Below are 26,642 nucleotides of genomic sequence, written 5' to 3' on the forward strand. Positions count from 1 at the left end.
CAGGCTGAGCTCTGCCCACCCAGTGCCCTCTTGAGAGTGCTGTCACGCTGCCCACTGCCATTGTCTCCCATGCCCAGCTTTCTATCCACCTCAGTGGAATGAACAGGAACATGGCGCCCTCTGCACCCCCCCCCCCCCCCCGAGAGCCAGGCGCCTGGTGAGGTGGGGACAGACTGGCGGAACATTCTTGTCATCACACAGCCTGGAGCTTTGGGGAGAGGCCAACCCACCCCCAGCATGACTGTCCAATGATTCACCATCAGGGGCCAGGGGGACCTGCAGTTACCAGGTGACATGTGACCAAGGGCAACACTGATGCCCGCCAGCAGTCTGCTGGGCGCTCAGAACCCCTCAGACACCTCGTGGCCCCAGCTTGCAGTGTCGGCCATCCCTGGGGTGCCCTTGGAGTCAATTCTTGAATACGTCATTTGACACTGTGCTCATCTGTCTCTCCCAAGTGGGCGTCCACATGGGGACACTATCTATGTGTGGGGTGCATGCGTGTGGCGTCCGCATGTGCGGCAGGCTTGGCGGTTGTGCATGTGGCACGAGGCAGCCGGACGGAAGTCGAAGGCAAGGCTGTTGGTGGCCGAGTTTTCCTCCAACTTCCTCAGCAGAAGCTTTCAGAGAAAAGCCATGTGCCAGGGGGGCGCATTGTCTCCTCTGGGTCTGATAACCATTCTCCCTGCAGATTTGTTATAGAAGAGGCCCTCAAAATGAAAACTTTTATTTCAAGGTTATATTTATTTTAATAAGTTTCTACTGTAGGATGCAAGGTCACAGCCACGATGAGGCACAGAAGTGCCCCAGCCCGCTGGCTGGCCGGGGAGGTGGTGGCCCAGGGTGTCTCCTCGGCTGGCTCTCTCTCCATGGCTTCTGCTTTTCCCTCCCTCCCACCTTTTCTGAGTCAAAGCAACTGCTCAGGGGGACATGGGGTTGGATGGACCACGTCCATCTAGACAAAGAACGGCAAGACAATTTTCTGGTTACTCAATGACCCATCACTTGCAAACTACAAGCTATGCTGGTCGGCCACCCTCTTGAATCGACGCTTGTTGGCAGCATCACCTGTTCAGTCCTGCCAACCACGGCCTAGCTGCAGGACTGACACCAGGGCCAGCATCTGGACACTGTCTCTTTCCCTCAGACGAGTTTTACAAAAGGAAGCTCCCATTTAACATAAGACTCAGGTCCAGTGGCCACAGCTGACCCAACTCGCTGCAGAAGTATGAGTTCCACGTGTCCCCTCCCAGCCCTGAACGCAAGGGAGAAGGCCAGGCCCGAGCTACACAGGGAAGCATTCAGCTGGGCTGGTTATTTTTAGAGAAAAAGAAGAGCTGTTAGTGGTCGCCACAGAGTGGCCCATGGACCAGAAGCCCCGGGGAGCACGCAGTACCTGCACGCTGGGGTGCCCCCCCGCTGATGCCTTCACAGCCCCCCGGCTGCCCTCCGTCTCGTAGTGGGCTCTGTGGTGGGACTTGGGCTGCACCTCGATCCTCAGCTCGTAGGGCCCCGAGTGTGATGGCAGCTGCCAGTCGAGAGCGGGCAGAGATGGGCTGGAAGACAAGACAACAGCACAGCGTTAGGGCCATGAGCACGTGGTACCCACCCCCTTGCTCTGTGGCGCGATCAGCCTTCCTTGTCCATCTTACGGTTAAACTTGCTATCAGTGAGGTCACTGTCCTAACAACCCACTGACTGAACGGTGGCCCGCAGCCAGGCCAGCAGGCTTTCACGAGGAGGCTCCTGTATAAAAGGTGGACCCATTCTCACCAAGGACCTCACAAGACTCGCCTCCTTCATGGCAGGCCTGGCCGAATGACCAAACCTCCCTGATAAAGGTCATCAGAAATCTTGCTCCAGTCACGGAGGGACCCGCCTGGTCTCAGCCTTGCGCCCCTCTCCCGTCTGAACCCAGCAGCCTCGCTGTCTGGGTGTGTGGGTACCCCATGACATGGCGGTTTGCGGCCACCCTGGCCTGGCCCCCAAATCCCACAGTCGTGTAGGGACAGGGGAGCCCCAGCTGCAGGAGGAAGGAAATCACCGTGGGGCCCACGAGGTCGGCTGTGACCTTGTCTGTTACTTTATGTTACTCAGAGGTGACACTATAAGTTTTGGTACCAGCGAAGGGAGGGGAGAGGGTGATGAGGTCCTCAGAGCCCACGGCACAGAGTCCCCATTCCCCAGAGGAGGAAACTGAGTCTTTGCAAGGGGAGGCCATTTGCCACTTCACACCAGGTCTGTGTGACTCCAGGAGTCCTGCTCTACCTACACAATGTGCTTCAGGGTCCTGACCGTAAACAGCTGCGTCTGTCCACGCCTGACCTCTGGCTGGCATACCTCCCATTGGGCCTGCAGCCACACCCAGCCCAGTGCCTGCCTGTTCCTCACCTGGCAAATCCGAGACATCTGAGCACAAGAGGAGCTGTGTCCTCAGTCTGCATGTAAAAGCAGCCAGAAACCTCAGGCCCCAGCGAATCTCCGCAAATACGACAGACAGACATCGACGTGAGGCCAGAGGCGAGCCTCTCAGGAAGCTTCCACACTGGAGGAGACTCTGGGAATGGTCCTTCAGCCCAGCACCCACTCTGCTCTGCTCCAAACACACAGTTCCGCCTGGAAACAGTCCCAGGTGGGGAGACCTCCCAGAGGCAGGACCTTCATTGCACTCTACCTGGTGGCTTCACTTAAAAGTTGGCCACTGCCAACCCACACACTGGTCTCTGCCGTGGGGAGGGTGGCAGAGGGTGACAGGCTCAGGGCCCAGGTCTGTGCGCCTGCCACTGTCCACGCCAAGTCCACTCTAACTGATGCCGGGCCCGGCCTCTCACTCAGCAGCACCCCGGGCAACTGGACCAACAGAAGGGGATAAACACATACCTCTGGCATGGGCCGGCACGGCGCCACCATCCAACGCAGGACCACCTCTGAATGACACTAAAGCTCTCCTGATGGGGAAGGGGCTGTGCTGACCTGCGACTCGGTGGGCTGCGGCCGACAGGCATTTTCTGACGACTCCTCCATGTCACCCATGCTGCCCTCAGCACTGTGGCTAGTAGTGAGGAGTCGTCACTGTACACAGGGCTCAGCACTAGGGACATGGAGGACACATGGCTCTGAGAGGCCTGGGAAAGGAGGTGGTGGGCTGGGCCCTGGTGTCCTCAGGTCCCGGATGAGTCACAAATCTTTAGTGATCCTCCCACCCCCGCTCCCACACAGACACCGGGCAGTTGGTGCCACGGAAACCCCAAGCCAGCCGCTCTGTTAGAATATCCACGTGCCCTTTTGCGTCGTGTTGTCATACAGAACTGACCTATCTAACGAGGCTCTCACTATAAATAGAAGAAAGAAATCAAAAGTTATCTGACTCCCAGAAAGTTAAAAAAAAAAACGAGTGTGAGAGACAGTGGCGGGGCTGGAGGGGCAGAGGAGAAAGTTTCGCTCCTCACACTTGGGTTCGGGGCAATGCTGCCCCTGAACGTCCCAGAGGAAGTTGTGCAGTAATTTGCTCATGAACGGCGGGCAGCGTGACCGGCGGAGCGCCCAAGCCACGTTAGAGCAGCTCACAGAGGAAATGCTGTAACGCAGATGCTTCAAATGATTGTTTCTCTTTGGAAAACCTCTCTGTGGGTCTGGCAGCTCCTCAGAAAGTGCGAGGCTGCGTCTGAGTCAGAGAAAAGACCCAAGCCTGGTGCCATGTGCCCCCCCACCCTGGCGGCCACCCCCGTCCCGCCTCACAGCCCCCCACAGCACCCTGCTCGTCGGGAGCGTGGGCCTCGGCCCTGTGCTTTGCAGGCTGAATGTACGATGGGCTGTCTCATGCTTCAGTCACCTACAGCTGCACTCGATTTTTAAGGTCGCACTTGATGCAACCGGGACAACAGTAGGTGGCGAAGTTCGTATGTGAGACGCGCTGACCTGACTGACAAAAGCTGTGGCAGCTACACTCCCACGTGCGTCTCAAATCGCACAACTTGGTGTGTTTCTCTAAGTATTTTTATACAAAAAGGGACATAGCTCAACAAAATAAAACATATAAACTAATATGCTGGTTTTGAAAATACTTAAAGACCATGTTTTGAGCGTTTCAGCCTGTGGCCAGGAGTGGTGTGATCTCAGCCTTGCAGTGGCCATGCCAGTCACTCGTAGAACATATCGCTCTACCTGGCTGTTCCCAACTCCCTGCTGTGATCATGACCAGAGGCCTGAGTGTGCAGGAGAGAGCCTGGCGGCCTTCCTGGCCATGCCCTTGGGCAGAGACACAGCCTCCGGCGCTGGGGAAGCACCTCCAGATGCCCCCAGGTGCTTGCCGCCCAGGGACAGGTCAGGCTTGTGCTGCAGACACCCCACCAGAGCCAGGAGTGCCACCAACTTGACCGACACCGTGCACCAAGAGGCCTTGGTGACATGTCATGCAAACCACCATCGCACGTGAACAACTGTAAGTAAATCCGTTGACACCAGGCACCCTGATGGGAATCTCAGACTGCGCATCCTGACTTCTTACCTGCATCTCACTCCCGGCAGCACAGCCCCCAGGTCTGGCCCACTCCAACAGACAGCCCGACCCCTGGGGTCTGCAAAGGCCCCTCTGCAGTAGTGATGGTCACTGTCCTTTATAAGTCAACCATGGCAAACAGTGTCCACAACTCCCTGTGCCTGTTATGGTCATTTGTAAAGTAAAACCTACTCATTTCATACACAGTGGGATGTGGCGTTGTGTCATGTGAGAGGCTGATTTATAAAACACAACACGAGTCAACACGCGGAGGACACGATCAGGGACAGTCTCAGGTGCAGGGCCAGTGATGCCGTCTTAACTTGAAAAGCCTTGAACACATTCTTCCCCAAAGGCAACAGCTGGCCACCTGGCCCGCCTGGCGTAGGGTCTATAGGGAGGTCTGCGGCCACAAAGGCCGACCCTGCAAAGCCAACGCGGCTGCTGTTCTAGAGAGAGCCTGTCTCAGACCAGTGTCTGGCAGCTTCCAGCCAGCATGCGCTTCGCCTGAGTTTTCCCTTGTCAAACGGGACACTAACTCCTCAACATGGCCCGTCTTCTGTCCCTGTGTCTCCGCCTCAGCACCACACAGGCGAGGACGCCCAGGGAGGCTCAGGTGCTGATGGTGTCACCATTAAAGACTCTGGCTGAAGGGAACACAGCTCTCTCTGCCACTTTCTGGGAATCTGGAATTCCTGAAGAACAAAGTTTCTAAATGCTGTCGCTGGCCGGGTCCATGAGAACCCAGAGTGTTCTGCTAATATTAGCATCAGCTCCTGGGAGTATGCGCTGATGGGCTCTGCTCACCGGCAGCATGTCTCAGGTCGTCTTGGCTGCCAGGGATGCGGGTGGCCCTGCCCTCCTTGCGGGGATGCCTCCTGGGACACCCCCAGGGAAGAGTTGCATGCTCCTGTGTCTGCCATGCGTGGGTGAGCCCCGTGTGGAACAAGGTGCCGGCACTCCCAGTCTGAATCACCCTGTTTTCAGGGCGGCTGTGACCCCCGTTTCCCATGAGAAAGCCTTTCATTTTTTAATTGAGCTTTTGTTTCCTTCACGCAGAAAAGTGTGAAGGTTTTTTTTGTTTTTTTTTAAACACTGTTCACAGCGACAAGACCACCCATACCGTGTGACCCCAAACCAGAGAAGGACTCAGGGTTTCCCTGCATCTGTCTCTGCTACCAGGGGCCATATTTTGGCCCAGCTGCCTGGCCGCACCCCTGGAGTATCTGAGAAGCTGGCTATGTGGACCTGCAGGGAAAGGCTCCTGGTCTACTCAGCTGCGAGGCCTTTTGTTCACCAACCCTTCTCTGTTCAGACCAAACGCCGACCTCCCCGATCTCTGCAGACACAGCTCAGCGTCGCTGTTCCTTGTGACGCCTATGCATTTCCATCAGCACAGGGGACTCTGGCCACTCAGATGCATCGTCACTCACAGGAAGAAATACTGAGACCTGCAGGTTCACCCGGATTTCAAAACCTGGGTGACCTGGTGACAATTCACTGCTGACACCGCCGCCTCAGGTTCACGCCATCCCACTTCCTCCCAGGCTCCCTGGGCTGCAGTGACCTCCACCCCCACCCCACGAGATCCCAGGACGACGGCGGGCAGAGTGGGTTCAGGCCAGACCTTCAAACCAAGCCTTTCACTTTCAGCCTGGAAACCATCTTCAGCCATTCTGACAGTGACCACAGAAAGAGACGGGTGCTCACTGTGCTGCCCAACCTGGAAGCCACAATCCCTGAAGTCATCCTGATTCAGCACCAATTTGGGAAAAACGCAGGGAACTGGGGACAGATAAGAAAGCCAGGTAATGCATGGAGGCGACTGCGGGGTCTCACTGTAGCTGGACACAGGAGCAGAGCATGACAGAACCATGCGCGTCCATGCTGTGCAGAGGGCAGGGGGGCAGGAGACACAGGCTTGCTCAATGACACCAAGCAGTCGTGCGGAGTTGCTTGTTAGCATCTAACGTGGCAGCTAATGGACCATTATTTTAAAAACAGTCCCCACCCAGGAAGGACACACTGAACATTGAGACAAAAGGCCATGTGGAGTCTGGGTCGTGCTGTGACGTCAGGGGACCTGTGCTGAGCCTGTGACTCCCATGTGCTCAGTGTTTCGTCATCTAGCATGGACAGCCCAGTGGGGAGGGCCACACGCACCGAGCTGCCCGTGCTACCACGGGTCAGGGGGCTTCAGTGACCCCATTTTATTTCTATGTGCACACATCTAATAGCATTCTGTGGTGAGGAATAGTCCTTGTATAACCCCAAATAATGAACCTTCTCAAGACTCAGCCTTTCGTCCTCGCCCATCTGAGCTGCAGGTGCCCACTCTGAAGACTAGCTGCCCCCGTGGGTCAGAGGCCCTTCCCCAGCTCTAGTCTAGAGAGGCTTATCCACTGTCACCTGACACTGACTTTCACGTCTGTCGCCCCCATCTGCTGCTCTTGGTTCAGAAATCTCAGAATCACCACTGTGGGTAAGAGCTCTTCCTCGTGGAGTAGAAGCCTGAGCTGAGGCGGGTTCGACGGTGTGTGTCAAGTCCTTTCCATTCTGAGTTCCCTCAGCGTTCAAGTCCCTAGGTCCTTGTCACTAACAGAAAACCAGAACACCCTTTTATGACACAGATTTTGCTAAAACAGCTGAAGCCACTGACTCTGAACTTGGGGACTCAGACCCGCTAGAGAACGGGGCTTGAGGAAGATGGTGCTGCCTTTACCATGTTCTTTGGGAGCAGACAGGGGCCTCCTGTTCGTTTTGGTTTGTTTTTTCCTTTAATTTTAAAAAAGGTTGTCAGCACAGTTCTTGGGAAGCAGGGTCTCCGTGCCCCTAAAGGTGCCCGTGGGCAGTTGCACCTGGGACCACCTGGCTCAGTGGCCCCTCTGACCAGTGGGTGGGGCTCTTCCCCCTGAAAGAAGACACAACTAATAACCTTGGATGTTCCCCACGGAGAGGGGCTCCCAGAGACAGAATCTGGGGGGACTAACTGCTCACCTGTGGGCTCCCTTGGCCCGGACCTGCAGAGCTCAGACCTATGCTGGCTCGTCCTTGCTTGTGTCCCCTGCTGTCCCCAGACATGGAGGATGCTGCCTTCTCTTGCTTGTAGTATATGTGCAGAGAGGGCCTGTCCAGTCCTGTGTCCACTGGAGGGAGGGAGGGCGGACACGCTCACAGGGTGAGGATCCCATGGGTGTGGGGCTCCCGGTGGGCCTAGTGCTTCTGTATGACCTGCCCCAGGGGGCAGGTTCCCACCACGTGAGGCCTGGTGGCTTCTCAGTCGCTGGCAGAGCCTGCTGTCAATGACACATCACTGTGCAGTGACGTGCAGGATGAGACCATACCTACCGCCAATTACTTTTACAAGCACAAACGGATACACCAGCTGATGAGCTGTCAGCCCCTAGGATGACGTGAGGACAGGCACCAGGGGGCTCCTCAGGTTCACGCCGTGTCTATGCAGTTCCAATACGAGGCCCACAGAGCAAGCCAGATATTCATGGAGTCGTGACATTTCTTGTCAGACGCGAAGTTGAGAGCAAACCTCCGTGGTTCAGGGTGTCACAAAGGCGGCTGTTCTCAGACCACTGCGCCACCGTGGGGCTCGCCGCGTCCCGAGGAGAGCCAGCGAGGAGCCGGGACCGGGGCTCTGGCCCAGCCTCCACGCCCAGAGTCCTCAAGGACCACATCCTGCCCGTCTAGCATGGGGAGCTGGAGACTGATGGTTTCTTGCTCCTTTTCCTTGTGTCTAGAAATGTGCACGAGCCTCCGTGTCCCCTTGTCCCCTCGCACCACGTCCCACAGCAGTGAGCTCCCCACCCTGGAGGGACAAGAGAGGCTCTCAGCCATGGTGCTCGTCCCTCACAGCTTGCAGAGCCTGGGCTCAGGGGAAACAGGCATTGGCAGAGGGTGTCTGCCACACAGGTGCAGCGGTCACCTGCGGAAAGTGACTCTTGGGGAAAATCAGGCACATCCATGCAGGTCAGGACCCCAGGGTGTGACCAGACCATGTGTCCATCCACCGGGGCCTGAGCTAAGCCATCTTTTTAGAAGGAGCAGTTAGAGCTACAGCACCTTGTGCACCAAAGGACCACACTGCCTATACCCACAAGCCTTGTAGCATCGAGGCCTGGCCAACCAAGGAGCTACCACGCACGAAACCCTGGACTGTTGACATAGCCTCTGCCTCTGAGTGTGGGACCTGTGTCCCCAGTGACAACTGTCCCCCCACAGACCAGAGCCTGCTGCTCACCTGGCCAGTGGCTGGTGTCTGCAGAGTCAAGTCTACAGATGGCCTCAGGGCTCAGGGACACCCCCTGACACCTGCACCCTCGAGGGTGGGCCTGTCCCTTTCTCCATGTCTCCTCACTGAGGACGTGGGCTTGCGCCACACCCCGCATACAGGTGGCCTCACGGCACAGAGCAGCCTGGATGCAATGGGAAATCTCCGCTTCCTTTACTGAAAACCGACGTGACTCTGTCTCCGCCCAGCTTCCAGACAGGGTGTGGACACATTGGGAAAAGGCAAAGCCCATCGTGATTTATAAACACTGCGGCTCAGGCACCTACACACTGGCTGGTAAGTCCCATTAACTGCATAGAAGAGCCACTGTGTTAAGTGACCACCGCTGCCTCCCAATTAAATTTTCATCTGCCAGGAAGGGCTCTAGGGTTTCCCAAGGTCGCCAGCCCACGCCCTCCGCAGGGCTTGCTGCAGACTCCACGATGAAGGGCCCATCCCACCACTCTGCTCCAAGGGAAAGGTGGAGCAGAACCACTCGGCTTTGTCTGTGCTCACAGCCTCCCGGCCGAGCTCTGAGCGGTTTGGGAAATGTCAAGACCGGACACGTGAAGATGCCCAGGCCTGGGGAGAGGAGACCAGAGAGCAGCTGCCACCTGTGGCACGTACTCAGTGGGGAAGGCCAGGCGCTGGTCGGTCTCATGGCTGTAACTCGTCTGGCATGCGGATGATTCTACGAAATTAGGCAACATTTTAGGTCTCAACAGCTCTACTCAAAAACCTGAGTGTAAAACCACAAAAATTCAAGCTATTTTATCCCATCCAGGACACAGACGTACTGCAGTTCCTCCTCCTTCTAAAAACAGACACACACAGAACCCCATCAGAAAGAGAGCCGAGGGCCCGCATCCTGCACGCACACCATGGGGACGGCCATGCAGGGGAAGTGAGCCGTCACCACTCAGGAAATCTACTTCAGCCCTGGCCCAGGAGTTCAGTTGGTTAGAGCATTGTCCTGATGCACCGAGGTTGTGGGTTCGATCCCCAGTCAGGACATAAGCAAGAATCAACCAACGAATTCACAGGTAAGTGCAGCAACAGAGCCCTCTCTGTCTCTCTCCTCCCTTTGCTCTCTCTCTCTAAATGTCAATAAGTAAATAAAAATTTAAAGAAGAAAGAAAACCTACTTCTTCATAAGCATTCAAACCAAAAAACCGAGCTGCACGTATGAGGATTCACTGTGACCAGAGTACTGCTGACATCATGGACTCACAGCGTGCCCCCCCACCTCCGCCTTCCCAAACCGGTTGCGTGCACGATCCTCATGCTGCGTTGCCTTTCTCCAGGCAAACCCGGAGGTGATCCAGGCTCAGACAGACCAAGATGTGAAAAACCCAAAGCTGGAACTTTCCGGGACCCTGACGCTCCTCCCACGGTGATGGCCCTGGGCACTGACGGCGCATGGAGCCCGTGACGGACGCTCGTCCAGTCTGTCCCTCCAATGAGCTAATGAGCGAGCAGTCCTATAAACTTCAGCTCCTGTGGGCTCACGTGAAGCCTGCTAAAGGCACTGTCAGCAAACTGCAGCCTGGAAATGATCCGATGCAGGCACTGGGCACTCCCTGTGCCTTGACCCCTGGGGCCTCGCGCACCCACAGGCAGCCCCGCCGCAGGGTGGGTCTGGGATGCTGCCATCAGCCTCAGCACCATCACACAGAGAGAAGTGGGGTGGGAAGAACAGACCCCCGCCCCATCTGAAGAGGCTCATGGCCTGACCTGACCCTGGAATTCTGACTAGTTAGGACAGTGGTCCCCAACCTTTTTTGGGCCACGGACTGGTTTAATGTCAGAAAATATTTTCATGGACTGGCCTTTAGGGTGGGACGGATAAATGCACAAAATAAAATTATGTGACTGGCATAAAAACTGTGCTGTTTTTAAATATAATTGTCGAACTTACGAGACAAGCGTCAAGAGTGAGTCTTAGACTGATGTAACAGAGGGAATCTGGTCATTTTTTAAAAATAAAACATCGTTCAGACTTAAATATAAATAAAATGGAAATAATGTAAGTTATTTATTCTTTCTCTGCAGACCGGTACAAAATGGCCCACGGACCAGTACGGGTCCATGGCCCGGGGGTTGGGGACCACTGAGTTAGGGGACAACAAGGGGCTTGCCAGTCACCCACGATTTCTGTGCATTTCCCAAACCTTAAGAACAGAAGCGTCATTCTGTTTAACTTCAGTCCAAACTCCAGAGATACAAACGTCCATCAGAGGCTGTCAGTTCCACAGTCTCTTCAATGGCAGCAGGAAGCTGGCATCGCCCTGACTGAGGGCCGGCAGGTACCCTGCACCAATGGGTGAATCCTAATCACCAGGCAGGACCCCTCAGGGAAACGATGTTGCAGTGCCAACTCCTTGGACAGACACACTTGTCACTGATGCTTCTGACCCTGGGGGATGGCAGGCAATGGTGCAGAGGCCCCGAGCGCCGGCCAGAGTGGGTCTGTGGCAGCAAGTTCTTCGCCCGGATGTCACCATCCCTGCAGACTGGGCATCAGTGGCGAGGCCTGCTGATGTTCCTACACTGGCCGCACTTTCCCAGGAAGGAAGTCTGGCCACTTTCTACCACAGGCTTCCATGGCGTGGGCATCAGCTGAGGGCCACATGGAAACCCACGGCAGGGCCAGGACACACTGCAGCGGGGCTGATGGGGCAAAGGTGAGCCTGCAGCCCTTGTGAGGTGGGCCATGCCTCCCTTGCACTTTGTGCTCACTCCAAGAACGTCAGCGTGTACGCCGCCTAAGCACTGCGGCTGGGCGATGAAGAGCAGTCAGGTGGCAAAGACGGAGGGGACACCTGCTTTCTGATTACGAGTGCCACACAGGCCTGGCTGGGCTGATGGCCACTTGCCAGGAATACCTCATGAGCCTCGAATAGAGGGCAGCCTTCCCCTTGTCCCCAGAATGGTGGGGGATGGACGGAGTCCCTCCAAACCTCACATGCTGGAACCCAAAGATGGACACAGGAGGAGATGGTAGAGGACTCTTAGGTGATGGCTGTGTCCATGCCCAGGAGACCAGGAGATCAGCTGCATGGGAGCCTGCTGGCCCAGTCTGGTATTTGTCACAGCCGCCTCTCACAATTGAATGCACATGGTCTCCTTAAAAATCCCTTTGGCTGCAGTCATCTCCCTGCCTGTGTTCATAGTCGCCTGTTGATGACGTCACTCCGTTCTTGATGTCAAGGGTAAGCCCAATTATGAGTGGCTGTGACCTCTGTGGTCTAGGAGAACACAGGTCACACCCTGTAACATGTGTCTGACTCCAGGCTTGAGGCAGTCAGCTCCTAAATATTCTCATTCTCATTTACATAAAAGTTACAAGTGCAGCAGGCCTGGCCAGTTCTTAAATTCTAAAAAAACTCCCCGAAATGGATTGGGTAAATCCGCATGCTTAGGAGTTAATCCCAGGTTCTGAGAAACATGTTTGTTCTGGCATCCCTTTGGAAATACCAGTGTCTGCAGCATGCCAGCATTGAAACTGGAAGTCGCAATATGGATGGGGACACTCGCTGATGCGTGTCAGGAAAAACCAACGCTCGCTTTTGCTTTCTCTCTGAATCGTAACTGACTCCGACACCTCTGTTTTAAAAACTGTGAAGTCTCACTCTGGTTTTGTGCCACACACTCTGGAAAGGATGCAGGGGAGCCGCTGGTCACGGCACCAGAACTTAGTGTCCCCCTGGGCTCCAGCTGAGGGAAAGGAGGGCTCTGAGCTGAGCAGGGGTCCCGCCCTGTCGGTGCCCTGCGGGAAACTGCAGGCCCTGCCCTGTCTAGCAAATAGCTGAACTCACATCCCCGAAACCAAACACAGTTCACATGGGCCTCTCCGCAGAGGCAGCCACAGCCCTGTGCCGCACGGTGCTGCCCACAGGGCATGTGCAGACGCTTTCATGCCCAGTCACAATCCTGCAGCAGAAAGCAGTCTGCCGGGGTCGTTAGCGGCCCACCTGTTGGGAAAGCTGTTCAGTTAAAAATAAAAACACTGGGCGGAGGAAGCGGACCCAGCGGAGCCCCAGTGGCCCCACACACCACTGAGAAGAAAAACCAACAACCCAAGACGTGGCGCTGAGAACACGCTTGAGCTCTCTGTCACCAGACTGCGGGGACCTGATGGTGTCTCCCGGGAGGAGGCGGTGGTGTTGTTCTCAGAACAGCACGGGCACGGCGGGGAGCGGGTGCCGCTCAGGGAGCAGCTGAGCCGAGGCCCCATATGCACCTCGGTTCTGACAGCAATTAGATGGAGACGGGACATGGGGAGTAGGAGGCGAAGACAAACAGGATGGGGTTGTTTGGTCTCACAAAAAAACAAACACCAAGCACACGTCTGTCAACTCTGTGTCCCCAGACCTGCTGGGCTGGAACCCTGACCCGATACCGCAGGGTGGACCCTTACTTGCAGATGGGCCTTTGAAGAGGTGAGTGCAGATGGGTCATGAGGTTGGGGACACCCACAGCAGCTGTGTCCTAACAACAAGGAGAATTTGGACACAGAGACACCAGGGAGAGAACCGCGTGATGTGGAGGGCAGAGATGGGGTGATACTTCTAAAGACACGAGACACCAAAAACTGTCAGCAAAGTCCCGGTGCTGCGTGCAGAGGTCGGGCCTCAGGCCCTCGCTACCCGCTCACCTGGTGTAGGATGTGGGGGACCTGGGCCGGGCCCACGGGTACGGGTGCTGCGGCACCGACAGGTACTGGTCGCAGAAGGCGCCCTTCCGGATGTGCTGGAAGGGCGGGAACTCTTCCAGTGGGAAGTCGGCCGTGGGTGGCGTGGTGCCCAGGTCCTCGCCAGCGGGCTCCACCTTGAGCGCCACGGAGGGAGAGTGGTCCAGGGCCGTCTTGCGGGCCTTAATGGGGACGCCGTCACCCAGGTCCAGGCTGCTGTCGGTGCTGAGGGCGTTGATGGCGGCAACAATGGCCGAGCTGGTGTACTGTGTGGTGTTGCCCAGCCAGGTGTCGTCCGTGACACTGACCCGTGGAGAGCTGTGCGGGGACGGCGTGGGGGAGTGGTGGGGGGAGCAGGACAGCTGCCGGCCGTTGAGGCCGTACTTCCTTTTGTTGCTCGGGGATGAGGGCCTGGAGGTGCGCGCCCCCAGCCAGCTCTCCTCAGTGACGCTGGTGCGGGGGGAGGTGGACGGCGAGTGTCGAGGGGAGCCCAGCAGGCTGCAGGCCCCCAGGCCACGCGGGAAGCCCTCCTCAGGGTCCGTGGTCTTGGGGGACACGCAGGGAGACTGCCACGGGGACGTCTGTGGGGACGCATATGGGTACGAGTAGTTGGACTCGTAGGACGAGGCCTCGGAGTTGCAGCTGCGTGAGGACAGGCTGCTGGCGGGGCTCAGGCAGGACGGGTCCCGGTAGGCCTCCAGGTTGGGCAGGTTCAGGGTGGCCGTGGACGGGGGCCGCTTGGCGCTGGGGAGGACGTCTTCCACTTCCACGTCGTGGAAGAACTGGTTGTTGTTGTGGTGCAGGCCCAAGTATGACGTGATTTCAATGCGGGGGCTCTCCAGGGTTGGGGCTCCGTTGGGCCTGACGTGGCTGGAGGACAGGAAGTAGCCCGAGGGCCCGCCATCCACAGCCGCTCCGAACGCCGAGGGGTGGCTGGCTGCTGCCATGGCAGAGATGCCCGAGGCTGACGTCTGCAGGTCGTGGCACGGAGTTGGCAGCGAGGGGTGTGCCGGGGGCAGGGGCAGACCGGGACTGATGTTGGAGGACACATAGCTATAGTGCTCTGTGGGGAACAACAATATGGAAAAGATGGTGTGAGGGTCCAGTCACCAAACACGCAGACCCACAGCGAGCCCTGTATTGTCACCAAGTGCAGGGTGGGCGCTCCTCCTGCAACCCCTGCACCCCCAGCCTCCCCGTGCATGTGCAGAGCAGCAGCCCCGCCCACCTGGGCCCATCTCCACTCCAGCACAGCCCGCTGCAGTCCTCCCTGGCTGCCCTCTGTCCAGCGCCCTTGCCCCCAGAGCAGCACCAGCAGCTGCGCGGCGGCTCTCTCCTGCTCGTGGCCCAGCAGTGGCCTCCCAACTAGTCTCTCAGAATTCTTCTCAGCTCCCTGCCCTCCAACACTCATCACACCCTGCCCTCGTCTCCTCCAGCAGAGACCAAGCATCTTCATCGGCCTCATCAGTGATCATTCACGGTCTTCAGAGCTGGGACTGCCTGGCACATGAGAGGGGCCAGTCTGCTTGATGGATGGACAGATGGACAGATGAGTGGGTGGATGAATGATGGATGGATGGATGGATGGATGGATGGACAGATGGATGAGTGGGTGGATGGATGGATGGACGGGTGGGTTTAAGATACAGGGACCTGTATGTTTAAATAGGTTTGAATACATTGGTCACTGTTGAGCTGCCCCAAACACCAGTTACAAAGAAACACCTCAGGACCAGCAGGAGCTAGCCCTGGGGTTTCTCTCAGGCACACTGTGTTGTTGGTGGTTCAGAAACTAGAAATCCCTCTTTTAAAAAACTAACTAAATAAATAAAAGTGCAGATGATATTGGCACAGAGCTAGATTTAAGAATCATTATAAGCTAATTATAACCTCAACGAGATATTATAAAAAATCATTACTGGTGTAATTAGCAATTTTTATCAGAAAAGCCACACTTTGGATTTCCAGTTTGAAAGGACCTGTGACAGTGTCTCAGTTCTGCATTATGTGCACACAGAGCTGATATCCAGGTTGCTAAACAATGGAAACAGGCACATGGAAACTCGACCCAGCTCTCGCTGCACTGCACCGGCTGAAGACGTCTCATCCAACATCTGCACTGTGTCAGACCTGGAATGAACGGATGCCAAAGCCTGCCAGCTCCAAGAGCTGGCCCACACACCTTGGTCCTTCCTACCATAAATAGGAGTAGACCCCAAACGGGTGGGACCCACTTCCGTCATTACTTATTTCCAGAAGTAGCCGTCACCCACCCTCGCAGGAACCCATGCTTTTATAATCCTTGCCATCGACAAGCACTTGCTCAGATGGTGCTAACTCCTTGCTGTCCCCAGGAGGGCAGGCCCGGCCCCTCTAGGCAGCCCCAGGAGACCTGACAGCCCTGCAGCCCATGTCCCAGCGGGTGGCCTTCTGGAGAGAGAGCAGCCCTGCTCTGAGTCCCTGCCAGGCTCCAGAGAGCCCCTGGGGGACACGGAGCCGTGACAGGAAGAGAAAACAAAGCTGCAATTGAGAAAGTTAGACACTGGGTAGGAGGGGACACCTCGTGCTCGGGCAGCCGTGCACCTGACAAGCTCCTGCGGCTGCCTGTTCACGGCGCACCCCCCCCAAGACCTCCGGTCCCTAACACTGCCAAGTCCCACTTCCCCAGTGTGCTCCCTGGAAATCAGAGGTTGCTGGGGACAGTCACAAGGGGAGAGGACCAGGCCTCATGTCCCTAGGGCAGGGGCAGGGACAGGGCAGGGCCTGACCCTATGTCAACGCCCTCCCTGCCGCCAGTCCTGGGATGGCCACGCCCATGTCACCGTGTACTGGGAGCCCACCACACAACAACACCCTCATCTGCTGACACTTTTTAACACAAACACCAAAGTTGATGTTAAAAATTTGGTTATGACATTTGTAGATTTCAAACAGGAAGTCAACAACCCTGGAAAGGTACTTCCTGGTGGAGGTCCAGCTCCTCGGGGGAGGGGGCGGCATGGGGGCTGCGGCGATGGTGGCTGCTGTGTCATCTCAGGACACGTGGGGGCATCACTGCTTCCTAGGTGTGTAGGCACCAGGCCGGGACCCAGAGGCTACCCTCCACGCCCTGGGCTATGACAAACCCCTGCAGAAGGCCCCGAGCTAGACACAAGGAGGCCGAGCCAGGATGCTGTCCAGAGGCACCTGGCAGGGCGGGGCCCGCGGACACAGCGAGGCTGCACATCCCTGTGGACAGGAGGATGGGCTCTTGTGTGGGGGGCGCCCAGCGAGGAGGGGCAGCAGAGGTGCTGCAGCTGCTGAACAGAACCCGTGCCCTCTCGCTGGAGGCTGCAGGCTGCTCTGCTTCTTCCAAAGGGAGTCTGAAGACTCACCTTCCTGAGCACCATGTCCCCATGGCCACATGCAGGTGTGTGTGCAACGCACGCATGCATCACGCTGGCACACCTACATGTTCCTGTCCCACGTCCTCTCCTTCACGGCTGGCCCAACACCCCCCAGCCTTTCCAGCCAGATCTGCTAGTTCAACAAAAGCACATCTGTGCTCCTGAGGCTGGCAGGTGTTGACAGGTCCATGCCACTACAGGTGGGAAGTTGGATATTGGCCAGTCTGACCAAGAGCAAAGCCTCATTCGGTCACTGTGTGATTAGGGTTATTACCAACAAATGATCAGTAAGCAGGATATTAATAAAGCAAGTGGGAAACCATTATTGTATAACTAACTACAGGGCAGTAACTAGATTTCAGCCAACAGCTTTACTATGGCTGACCTGTCCTCACACTCCTGTACGTCAGAGATGTTTTCCTGGCGTCTCTCCACAATGGACCATATCACTGCGTCCTGGTCCTCAACAGGCTAAATGGCCTGGAGCATGCGTTTCCCAACAGCCACTGCCTGGGCAGCACCCCTTCCTGGGGGCCCAGTTCCTCCTCAGTGAGTGCAGGTCTCCCAACGTCCCCCCAGCTCCCCCCAGCCCCATCGCAGCCCCCGCACACCTGCGGCCACTCCCGAACTAGCTGGTCACCCACGGGGAACTTGCTGGCCTCTTCTTAGTCCCAACAGGCACTTCCCTGAGACAGCTGGGCCGCTCCTGTGGCCTCTGCGCCCCTTCTGTTTTTGGGGTGGCTATGCCATGGGCATCTTGCCTGCCCAGGTTAAACGTGTTCCCTGAGGACCAGGGCTCTCTTGATGTTTGGTACTTGAGGCAGCAACATCCCCATGACAGAACCAGTGCCCCTTGACACCCCCCTCCTGGTGAGAATGGGCCCCACTCACACCCACACCAGGCCCCGTTTTTTCAGAGCCCTCATATCTGCGAAGCAACAGGTGACCTAACAGCCCACAAAAGATGAATTTTCATGTCAAAGAGAAATCACCAACACTGGGCATGCAGTACAAGGGGCGAAGGATGGAAACACTAAACATGGTTGTCAACACGAAGCCGGTTCCAAGCCCTGCTGGTCCCACCTGCACAGAGCCCAGCACCCGCGCAGGGGCCCTGCCACCTGCCCCACCCCAGCGGTCCCTGGGCCTTGGAGGGGGTTCTGGATGGATCCCTACACTTCCTGCCCGGCTGAAAGAAGATTCCATGCATCTATAGCTCATTTTAAGAGACACAGCTGACCCCACTGGCAGGAAGGTGATTCTGAGAATTAAGGGGGAAAAAAAAAGTCTAGCCACGAACTGAGCAAGCCTGGGGGCCTCCCCATGTGCCAGCACAGGACTCAGCCTGCTGAAAGATTTTGGATGAACAGGCAGGTGGGGGGCCGGCGGGCAGAGTGAGGGGGTCTGATGCATTTCTATGGCACGTGGGGTCCACTGATGATCAGAACATTCCCAGAAGGGGCCTTTTATTTAAACCAACATCTGTCCATGAGGAAGAGAAACACACACACAGCCTTTATTTAAAAACAAGGAAAGACTCACCTAAGCACGAGTCCTCTCCTTAATTAGACAAATTTCGAAAGGAAGAACTTGAAAGCATGCAGCACCTCATCATGAACACTCCAGCGAGCTGATGAGGAGGTTCTCTCCTTGGAACAAATGCCCAGCAGGGCAGAGGTGCCAGCCCGCAGGTGCCAACCCCCACCCCCACCCCCCACCCTCCCCACCTGGCTGCATTTGGTTTTATTGCCAATTGAAGCTGTATTCAAATCTGAATCATTTAACTATCCAAAGGGACCACATTTACATGGAACGAAAACATTCCCGGGAACTTCCTTAACAAGCCTGAGACGTTCAGGCTGATTTGTGTCCTGCCAGGGGCTATGGACCAGTTCAACACCCATCAGAGTCATTTGTTGCTGGGCTTTTGGCACCTGGCCCTCTGCCGGGGAGGGTCATTAAAATTCCAGCGCAGGTGAGCGCAGAGCGGCTGGGGCTTAAGCGCGTATTACAGACAGCATCTCCAAAACACTTTAACATCACAAAAGTAATCAAACTGGGGCTGGTCCTTGGAAGACATGAACTTGCTTGCTCTTTACATGCCCAGTTCTCAGATGGCTGCCCCCCCAACCCTGCAGAGCCCCGTGCAAGGCGCTGTGGGGGTGCGAGGATTGACTCAATGGGAGCCAGCAGGGGTGGGCAGCCAGCAGGGACGTGCTCACCTCCTAGGCTGGCCCAGCACCCATTTGCAAATTCCATGCTCAGCAAATTCAACAAGCCAGAGCTGTCAGAATTATTTTGTCTCATTTGGAGAAATAATGTAGTATAGAACCACACAATTTTGTTATCTCTGAACCACCACCAGAACTATTTAGCCCTGTTAAAGCCAATAGCGTCTGGCATTATAGGGACTCACAGGACCACCCGTCTTGTGTTGGGGGGCCACTCTTCTGCAGCTGCGACAGCGAGATGGGCATGCGGGGCCATGTGGCCACCAAGCGACCGTTTCCAACAGGCCAGTCCCTGTGCATCCTGCTCTCCCACAGACTCTGAGAAGCACACTGAGCTTGACTGTTCACTTGAAGGACCGTCCCTGTAGCACTTGTGGGGTTGCGTGGTGAATAGGAGGCTGGAAATAGACTGGAACAGGTGACTGCCAGGCCCTGTCCTTCCAAATGCCTGGCTGGACCCCGTCCATGGGCCAGTGGCGTCGGAACCCACCTGGTAAGATTATAATTTTGCAGGTGCTAGAAACAAAACAAAGCAGAGACACACTCAATGCCCAGTCCTGTGTTAAAGCCTGCTGACTGAGCAGCCATGGGGCGTGCTCTCTCAAGTGGGTGCGGACTGGCAGGCCCCGCACCTGATGGAAAGAGACAGCTTCTGAGGGTGCTGCTCTCCCAGCAGGCTGCTGGGAGAGGGCTTGACAAAGGCCAGCAGGGTGGCCTTGATACCGTGGCCAACACCATGGAGAATGTCCCGCCAGGAAGCCCCGGCGGCCCTTCTGCGGGTCCTCCAACCTGCCTGCCTTAGGTCCTCATCTCTCATCCTGTTTCTAAGGAGCAAACACCAATGCGCTGTTGGTTACTAGCTGTGCTCGTCCTCTGACGAACGTGACACAGACGTAAAACATCCTCCACACAAACAACTGTCCTCAATGGAAACATCCCTGAGAAACGCAGGGCAACAGAGGACGGCAGAGTCGGTCGTAAGGGCATGTCCTGAAATGGCAAAGGTCCCGGCCCCACGCCCTGTGTCCAGTGCTCCTGAGGCCTCCACCCAGGAGGATGGTGTTCCCAGGGCAGGACCATGCCCCACTCATGAGTGGGGCTCCTGCGCTCTTCCCATCACCCTTGCCACTGCAGAAAACCAACTTGAGAAGACAAACACCTCCTGAGACGTCCTTTCACATGCGAGGGACGGAAGGCCACCCACCACAGGTGTGGAGGGCACAGACAGGCCTCTACTGAGCTGAAGTGGCCCTACTGCTGGGCAGACTCCAGCCAGACCCAGAGGCCTGGCCCGGTTCCTCCCAAGTTGCCAGGGTGACAATGTTGGCAGCAGTGGGCCAGCCAAAATAACAGAGCAAACAGGAGCCCTGGCGGGAAGCAGCCACGCCACCTCCCAGCTGACAGCAGCAGCTACTTCCTGACACCAGAAAGGAGCAGAAGCTCCGCCTTCTTCTGTTGCAGCCGGGCCGGTGGACAGGAAGAGGGTGCAATGACACGCCTGCCCAGCCCACAGTGTATTGTTCATGTTCTCCCTTCTTTCTCTCAACAACTGGCTACTGATCGTCTATTTGCACCTGCTGGGCATCCTGGGATGAGGGAACCCCAAGACCCAGTTGCCCCCCAGAAACAACAGGTAAGACAGACCCCCAGAAACAACAGGTGCTGCCCAGTGTGGTAGCACCTCTACACAAGCACGAGGTGGCCTAAGTGACAGGGTGGACGAACAACCAGCCTATCCCTGACCCCTGGAGGCCAGGACCCCCAGGACATCACTCTCAAGTCAGAAGGAACTGTAACCAAGAAGAGCAACTGGGCCTCCTGCGGTCAGGGCTGGCCCGTCCACCTGACAAACTACCCGTTTTGGGGCCCAGCATAAGCTACGAAACTCTGTTACCAAGCTTACAATTGATCTCGGTATTAGTCACCCGTTCATTTATTTATATTTGGGCTGAGCCCTGAGAGAGTATGAAGCCGTTTCTATCGCCCATTCAGAGCTCGAGAATTTAATGTAACAGTTTAGCATAGCAACGTAATAACTTAATAATTAACACACGGAGTGTAAAAGTTAATAAGAACAAAAACCAAGGACTTTATTCATAACTGCCAAAACTTATAAGGAACCAAAACATACTTTAATAGATGATGGGTGAATGAGCAGGGTCCATCCAGACAGTGGAATATTATTCACCACAAAAGAAAAACGAGCTGTCAGGTCCTGAAATGACCTGGAGGAACCTTAGCTGCATCTTGCTAAGCACAAGGAACGGCTCTGCAAAGAGACATACTGTGTGACTCCTCCACACACACGACATGCTGCTCTTTCACACCATAACGAGGCCGGGAATGTGGCCCACACTTGCACCTGTCACGACTGATCTTTGCTAAATGAATGGAAAGGGGCTGAACACTGAGGGAGAGAGTCCCCTGATGCTGAGAGCCCGGGACACACCCACAGAAGCACGCACAGAGCCACGGGCAGCCAGACCCAGCGAGCAAGTCATGGCCTCGGACCTCCCCCCCACCCTTGTCTGGCAGGGCTCCTGTGACGCCAGAGCCTGGAAGCCCACAGCCAAGGAGGACCAGGGGAGGCAGCCAGGGAAGGGGAATGCTGAAAATGGGGCAGCCCGACCTGGTCCGGAACATTTATTTTTTAAAAAAACGACCAGGCGTTACAATGTTTAAAAAGAGGAGCAATGAAGAGGATGGAAAATATACAATCCTGTTGGTGCCAAGTGTGCTGTGTACACCTCATGGCCTGGCTGCCACGCAGGCACAAGCAGAGAGGGTGCCCTGAAGATGTCACAGAGAGAGAGAGAGGACAGGAGAGGCTGTAACTGCCAGACTGGCTGGGGCTGCTCAGTGACTCTCACTCCAAAGCTCCTGCTCTGGGGGCACAGGGTCCCTTATTTTGACAGAGAAGAGAAAAATGAAAGAAAGGCAAGGCCCCTGTCCCCCATGCCAGGCTACTTCCACTTTAACTTTGTTCTGGGAGGGGCTAGGAGCCTGAAACCACAGGGCAGGCACAGATAGGGGGCTCTGCGGCCCCCCTGCTCTCTGGCAGTGGCCACTCAGCACCTGTCCCAGGGCACTGTCCCAGTTGGGCCTTGAATGCTCCTGTCCCCTGGCATGAGCACTGCATCTGCCTCCTGGAGCCAGCAGCCCCTCCTAGGGGAGGCTGTAGACCAGCACCAGTGTGACTGACAGGCGGGGACCTGGTGCTCCCTGAAGCCTGGAGCCAGAGCCATGGCACCAGGAGGCCTTACAGGGGCTTCCCCTCCTGACCACGCCTACTTGCTATTAAACTTGACCTGTTTTCCACCGCTCACAGTGCAGGGGGGGCAGAGAAGTGGGGACACTGTGGGTGCTGCCCTGACCTGATGGGGGGAGGGGGCAGAGGGGCACTGGAACAGGCATTCCTGGGCAGAGAGGCCAGGAGGGGCTGTTCAGGCCCCAGGTGTGCCCCCCAGGCTGGCTCTCTTTGAGCTAACCCTACCTGCTGACCCCTATACCCCTGGACACTCCACCCATGACCCCTGCATCACCCGAACCTGCACCCCAGGACCCTCTACCTCTGAACTCTGCACCTCTAATGTGTACCGCATCTTTGCACCCCAGGACCATGACCCCTGACCCTTGCACCCCAGAACACTGAACCCTTGACTGCTGCACCCCTGGACAATGCACCTTCAGGCCCTGCACCCCTGGGCCCTGAACCCTGGGCCTTGCACTTCCCATCAGCGTGGACCCACCTGGAGTGACCCCGGAGGCGCCCTCGTCGCTCTGGTTAAACTCGAAAAGGAAATCAAAGTCGAACTCCTGGTCCTCCTCCAGCCCCGTCATGTCTGGACGGCCGGGTCTGGGGTCCGGGTCCAGGGTCCAGGGTCTGGGGTTGGGGTCCAGAATCGGAGTCGGGTCCGGGATCGGGGGTCTCTGCCAGGGTCCGAGGTCCAGGGTCAGGGTCAAGACCACGGTCGAGGGTCAGGGTTGGGTCCAGGTTCAAGGCCGGCCTCAAGTTCGGGGCTGGGATCGGGTTTTGGACCGGGGTGCGGGCCGGGCCGGGCCGGTCTCGGGCCGCGGGCACCTGTGGTCGCCGCCCCACTCGCTGCGCCGGCGCGCGCTCGGCCTGTCCTGGTAATGTGATTCCGGCCGCCCCTCCCCCGCCCGCGCTCACGGCCCCTCCCCCGCGTTTCCGGGTTCACACAAACAAGCCTCTGCTCCGCAGCCGAGTTTTAAATAAACTCCGGGAGCCCGAGCACCCGAGCACACGCCTGTCATTTGTGTCCCTGCCCCGGCGCCGCACCCCCGCGAGCCAGACCCCGAAGTGTCTCTGCGATCCGCACCGGGTCCATGTGCGTGAGAGACACTGTCCTGTCCGGGACCCCCACGCAGCCACCGACTCCTCCGTGACACCAAGTGGCGCAAAGAAATGTGACTGCTCCTCAGAGCGACGGCAGCATCGCACCTGGCCCGCTGACTTTGTCCACAACTTTGTTTCCAAACGTTCACTCTGCGCGTCCTCTTCTCCCGGGCGGAAGGAAGTGGCGCATCCCGCCGAGGCTAGGCTCCCGGCAGGCCCCCAAGTGCTACCTCCACCCCACAGCTCAGGACACCACGGAAAGCGCAGGGACGGGGGAGCGCTCTTGGGACAGGGGCGCCCCCCAACGACAGGTCGGCCGGGGCTCCCATACCCGCTGGGCCTAAGGCCTTTCTTGCCTCCGGACTGACTCCTAGGCGGGCGCCGCCAGTGCAACCTTTTTTTCCTGTCACACCTCCTTCCCCCCAGTCCCCAGCCTCCTGAAATGCACTGCACGCTCCTGTGTGTGTGCTTCGCGTCCCTTCAGCCCCCTCGGGGCAGCTCCATAGCCCTACAGGGCTGAGCAGAGGAGGGCCTGGGGCTGGGTGCGCACAGCAGCGCGCCCACCCCCACTTAGTACAAACAGCCAGGCCCGCGCAGCCGCACACATCGCCCATTCTCCCAGCTGTTTGTGCGAACTGTCCCCAGGGTCCTGGCACTGCGTCAAGTCAACATCTGCAACAGCGAGAAATGGTAGCGAAGGCCACCACTGTGCGAGAGAACCTCGCTCTGGGGGCGCCCAGTCGGAAAGGAAGGCACGCACCAGGTCCGCGCAGGAGATTGTGCTGCTAATCCGCCCTCGGTTCTGGCTCCTCCGCAGGCCCTCTGCCCTGAGGGCATTGCTTTTTCCAGAGGCAGAGACCCTGGCAGTCACGTGACCCTGCCAGCACCCTAGACGCTTCTCTCCTGTGACCCTTTGCAAAAGGGTTGGTTTTCTCCAGTGATAAACTATGGTTCACTTTGGCCTGATTTAGTTTCTAATAATAGTTCTCACTTTGAGATGTATGTTGGAGGGTTGTTTTGTTTTAGTTTGCTTTTTTGCTGACCTTCAGGCAAATGAAAGTTCTGTTTTCTGTTGAGAGGCCACAACATCTCATTTTCTCTCTTTCTGGTTTTTTTTTTTGTTGTTGCTGTTAACTTTAGCCACCTCTCACCTCCATAAAAAATTGACACACCAATAATAGCCCTCATCATACATTTAGAATAAAACTTTGTGCCCCACTGTCCTGGAGAGGGTCTGTTAAAACTCAGTGTGCCTGTGTGCCCACCAGGTGCTTGCTCCCTGTGGGATGCAGGACACCGGGCTGCTATTGCCAAAACTGAGCTGGGCCCCACCTAGTTTCAGATACCCACCAAGGTGACCAGATGGGTCGCAGCTTCTTAAAACGCTCCCCTTGCCTGACCAGGCGGTAGAGCAGTGGATAGAGTGTCGGACTGGGATGCCGAGAACCCAGGTTCGAGACCCTGAGGTCGCCAGCTTGAGCACGAGCTCATCTGGTTTGAGCAAAGCTCACCAGCTTGGACCCAAGGTCACTGGCTCCAGCAAGGGGCTACTCGGTCTGCTAAAGGCCCGCGGTCAAGGCACATATGAGAAAGCAATCAATGAACAATTAAGGTGTCACAACACGCAACAAAAAAGTCATGATTGGTGCTTCTCATTTCTCCATTCCTGTCTGTCTGTCCCTGTCTATCCCTCTCTCTGACTCTCTCTCTGTCTCTGTAAAAACTAAAAATAAAATAAAAATAAAATGCTCCCCTTACCAGCACCCCAAGACTTTGATCTCGTGAGTGACATCAGCTAGCTGCTGCTTCAGCAGAGACTCCTGTCTCGATGAAAATGTTTAGCTTGGCGCTTCCTCGGAGGCTGCGGGTGTTGTCGGGCGCAGCGCTCCAGCCCTGGGTGTGATACAGTGGGCGCCAGCGCCCTTCTAATCTGGATGAGGAAACAAGGCCACGAAGTTAAGTGGCGGGAGAACAGGGGCGCTTTGTTCTGTTCTGCGAGCCTGGGGGCATTCAGTGTGGAGCAACCTCTGAATGGGTGGGTGGGTGCCTACCTACAGGCCTGCATTTCTCTGCATTCTGCACAGGGAAAACAAGCTCGGGCCACCAGAAACAACAGTGCCTAATGAGCCTCAACCCAGATGCTCATTAAACTGGGGGAGCCCGGGGCAGCACTCAGAGTCTGAGATGGCACCCATGCCTTAGTGGGCCTGCACTGAGGACACCCCAGCCCCAGCAGCAGGGGTGCTGGCCTGCAGGACCGACTGCCTCAGATGGAGGAGGGCCTGTCTTTATGAAGGGTTAGATCATACTTTCTGGTTAGCCTAATTTTGTCTGCCTTATAAAATACACCGATATTTGTCGAGGCAAAGGGCAGCAGTGTACCTGGCTCCCTGCCTTTCAGGAGGGGTGTTCTGAAATCTATCTTGTTGAGAAGGAAACAGGAAAACTCACTGCCGCCCTCACAGATGGTTTTTCCTCTTGTCAGAGTAGAAAGGTTCTTTGCTACAGGACCGACCCCTGACTGTTCAAGTAAAAATGTGAACTTTGAAAGGCCTGTGATTTGTTTTTTGGGGGAAGAAAGGGCAGTGATAAAAAATACGTGGGGAAAACTTTGACATAAGTGTTTAAGGGTTTACAATAAAAACCTCAAATATTTTTTAAGACGTTTTTAATAGCAAGGGCTGGTCCTGTAAACATTTCCTGACCTTTGCATTTTAACATTTTCTAAATTGAGATGAAATGGGTGAGAAACAGGCTACATGTTTCTTCTTTGATACAGAACACGTAGAAAAACAATGGGAGACACCAGGCCACTGACAGCAGGGATCTTGTGCTGAGAGTGTGGTTGCAAGTAGCTGTGAAGGTAAGGCAGTCCCTGGAGCTGGCAGTCTCTGGAAACTGACGCTCTGAGGCCTGGCTTTGGCTGGACTGAGCAGGAAGCGGTGGTGTGTACTTTATAGCGCTTGGCGGAAGGATGTCCACCTTATAAAATAGAAGCACTTATTGCTCATCGGCAAGGTTTTTCTTAAAATAATTTAAATAAACTGCTTAAGTCAATAAGGCATTTGGGAAGGTGTCGCCCAGACTCCCCTGTGCACTTGCCATTGTAACTCCTCATTGGGGTGATAGCCCCTCCCTCCCATGGGTCTCCACACACCTGAGGGGGCCCCCCACCCCCACGTAGGAGATCCTGGC

General features: G+C 56.3%; 1 protein-coding gene across 4 annotated transcripts in view; it reads right to left on the reverse strand.

Moving 5' to 3' along the window:
* Window positions 1–26,642, reverse strand: part of NFATC1 (nuclear factor of activated T cells 1) — a 92,363-nt gene that overhangs the window by 64,348 nt on the left and 1,373 nt on the right. For 3 of the 4 annotated variants that reach the window (XM_066352243.1, XM_066352241.1, XM_066352244.1), the window contains exons 2-3: window positions 13,438–14,536; window positions 1,397–1,556 (exon numbers count right to left, since the gene is read on the reverse strand). In XM_066352243.1, the coding sequence (XP_066208340.1) occupies window positions 1,397–1,556; window positions 13,438–14,536 (1,259 nt within the window). Of the gene's footprint in view, window positions 1–1,396; window positions 1,557–13,437; window positions 14,537–22,839; window positions 23,658–26,642 lie in introns of those variants that run through there. The other variant, XM_066352242.1, reaches the window with a different exon arrangement.

The sequence above is a fragment of the Saccopteryx leptura genome, chromosome 11 (assembly GCF_036850995.1).
Source record: "Saccopteryx leptura isolate mSacLep1 chromosome 11, mSacLep1_pri_phased_curated, whole genome shotgun sequence".
NCBI lineage: Eukaryota > Metazoa > Chordata > Mammalia > Chiroptera > Emballonuridae > Saccopteryx > Saccopteryx leptura.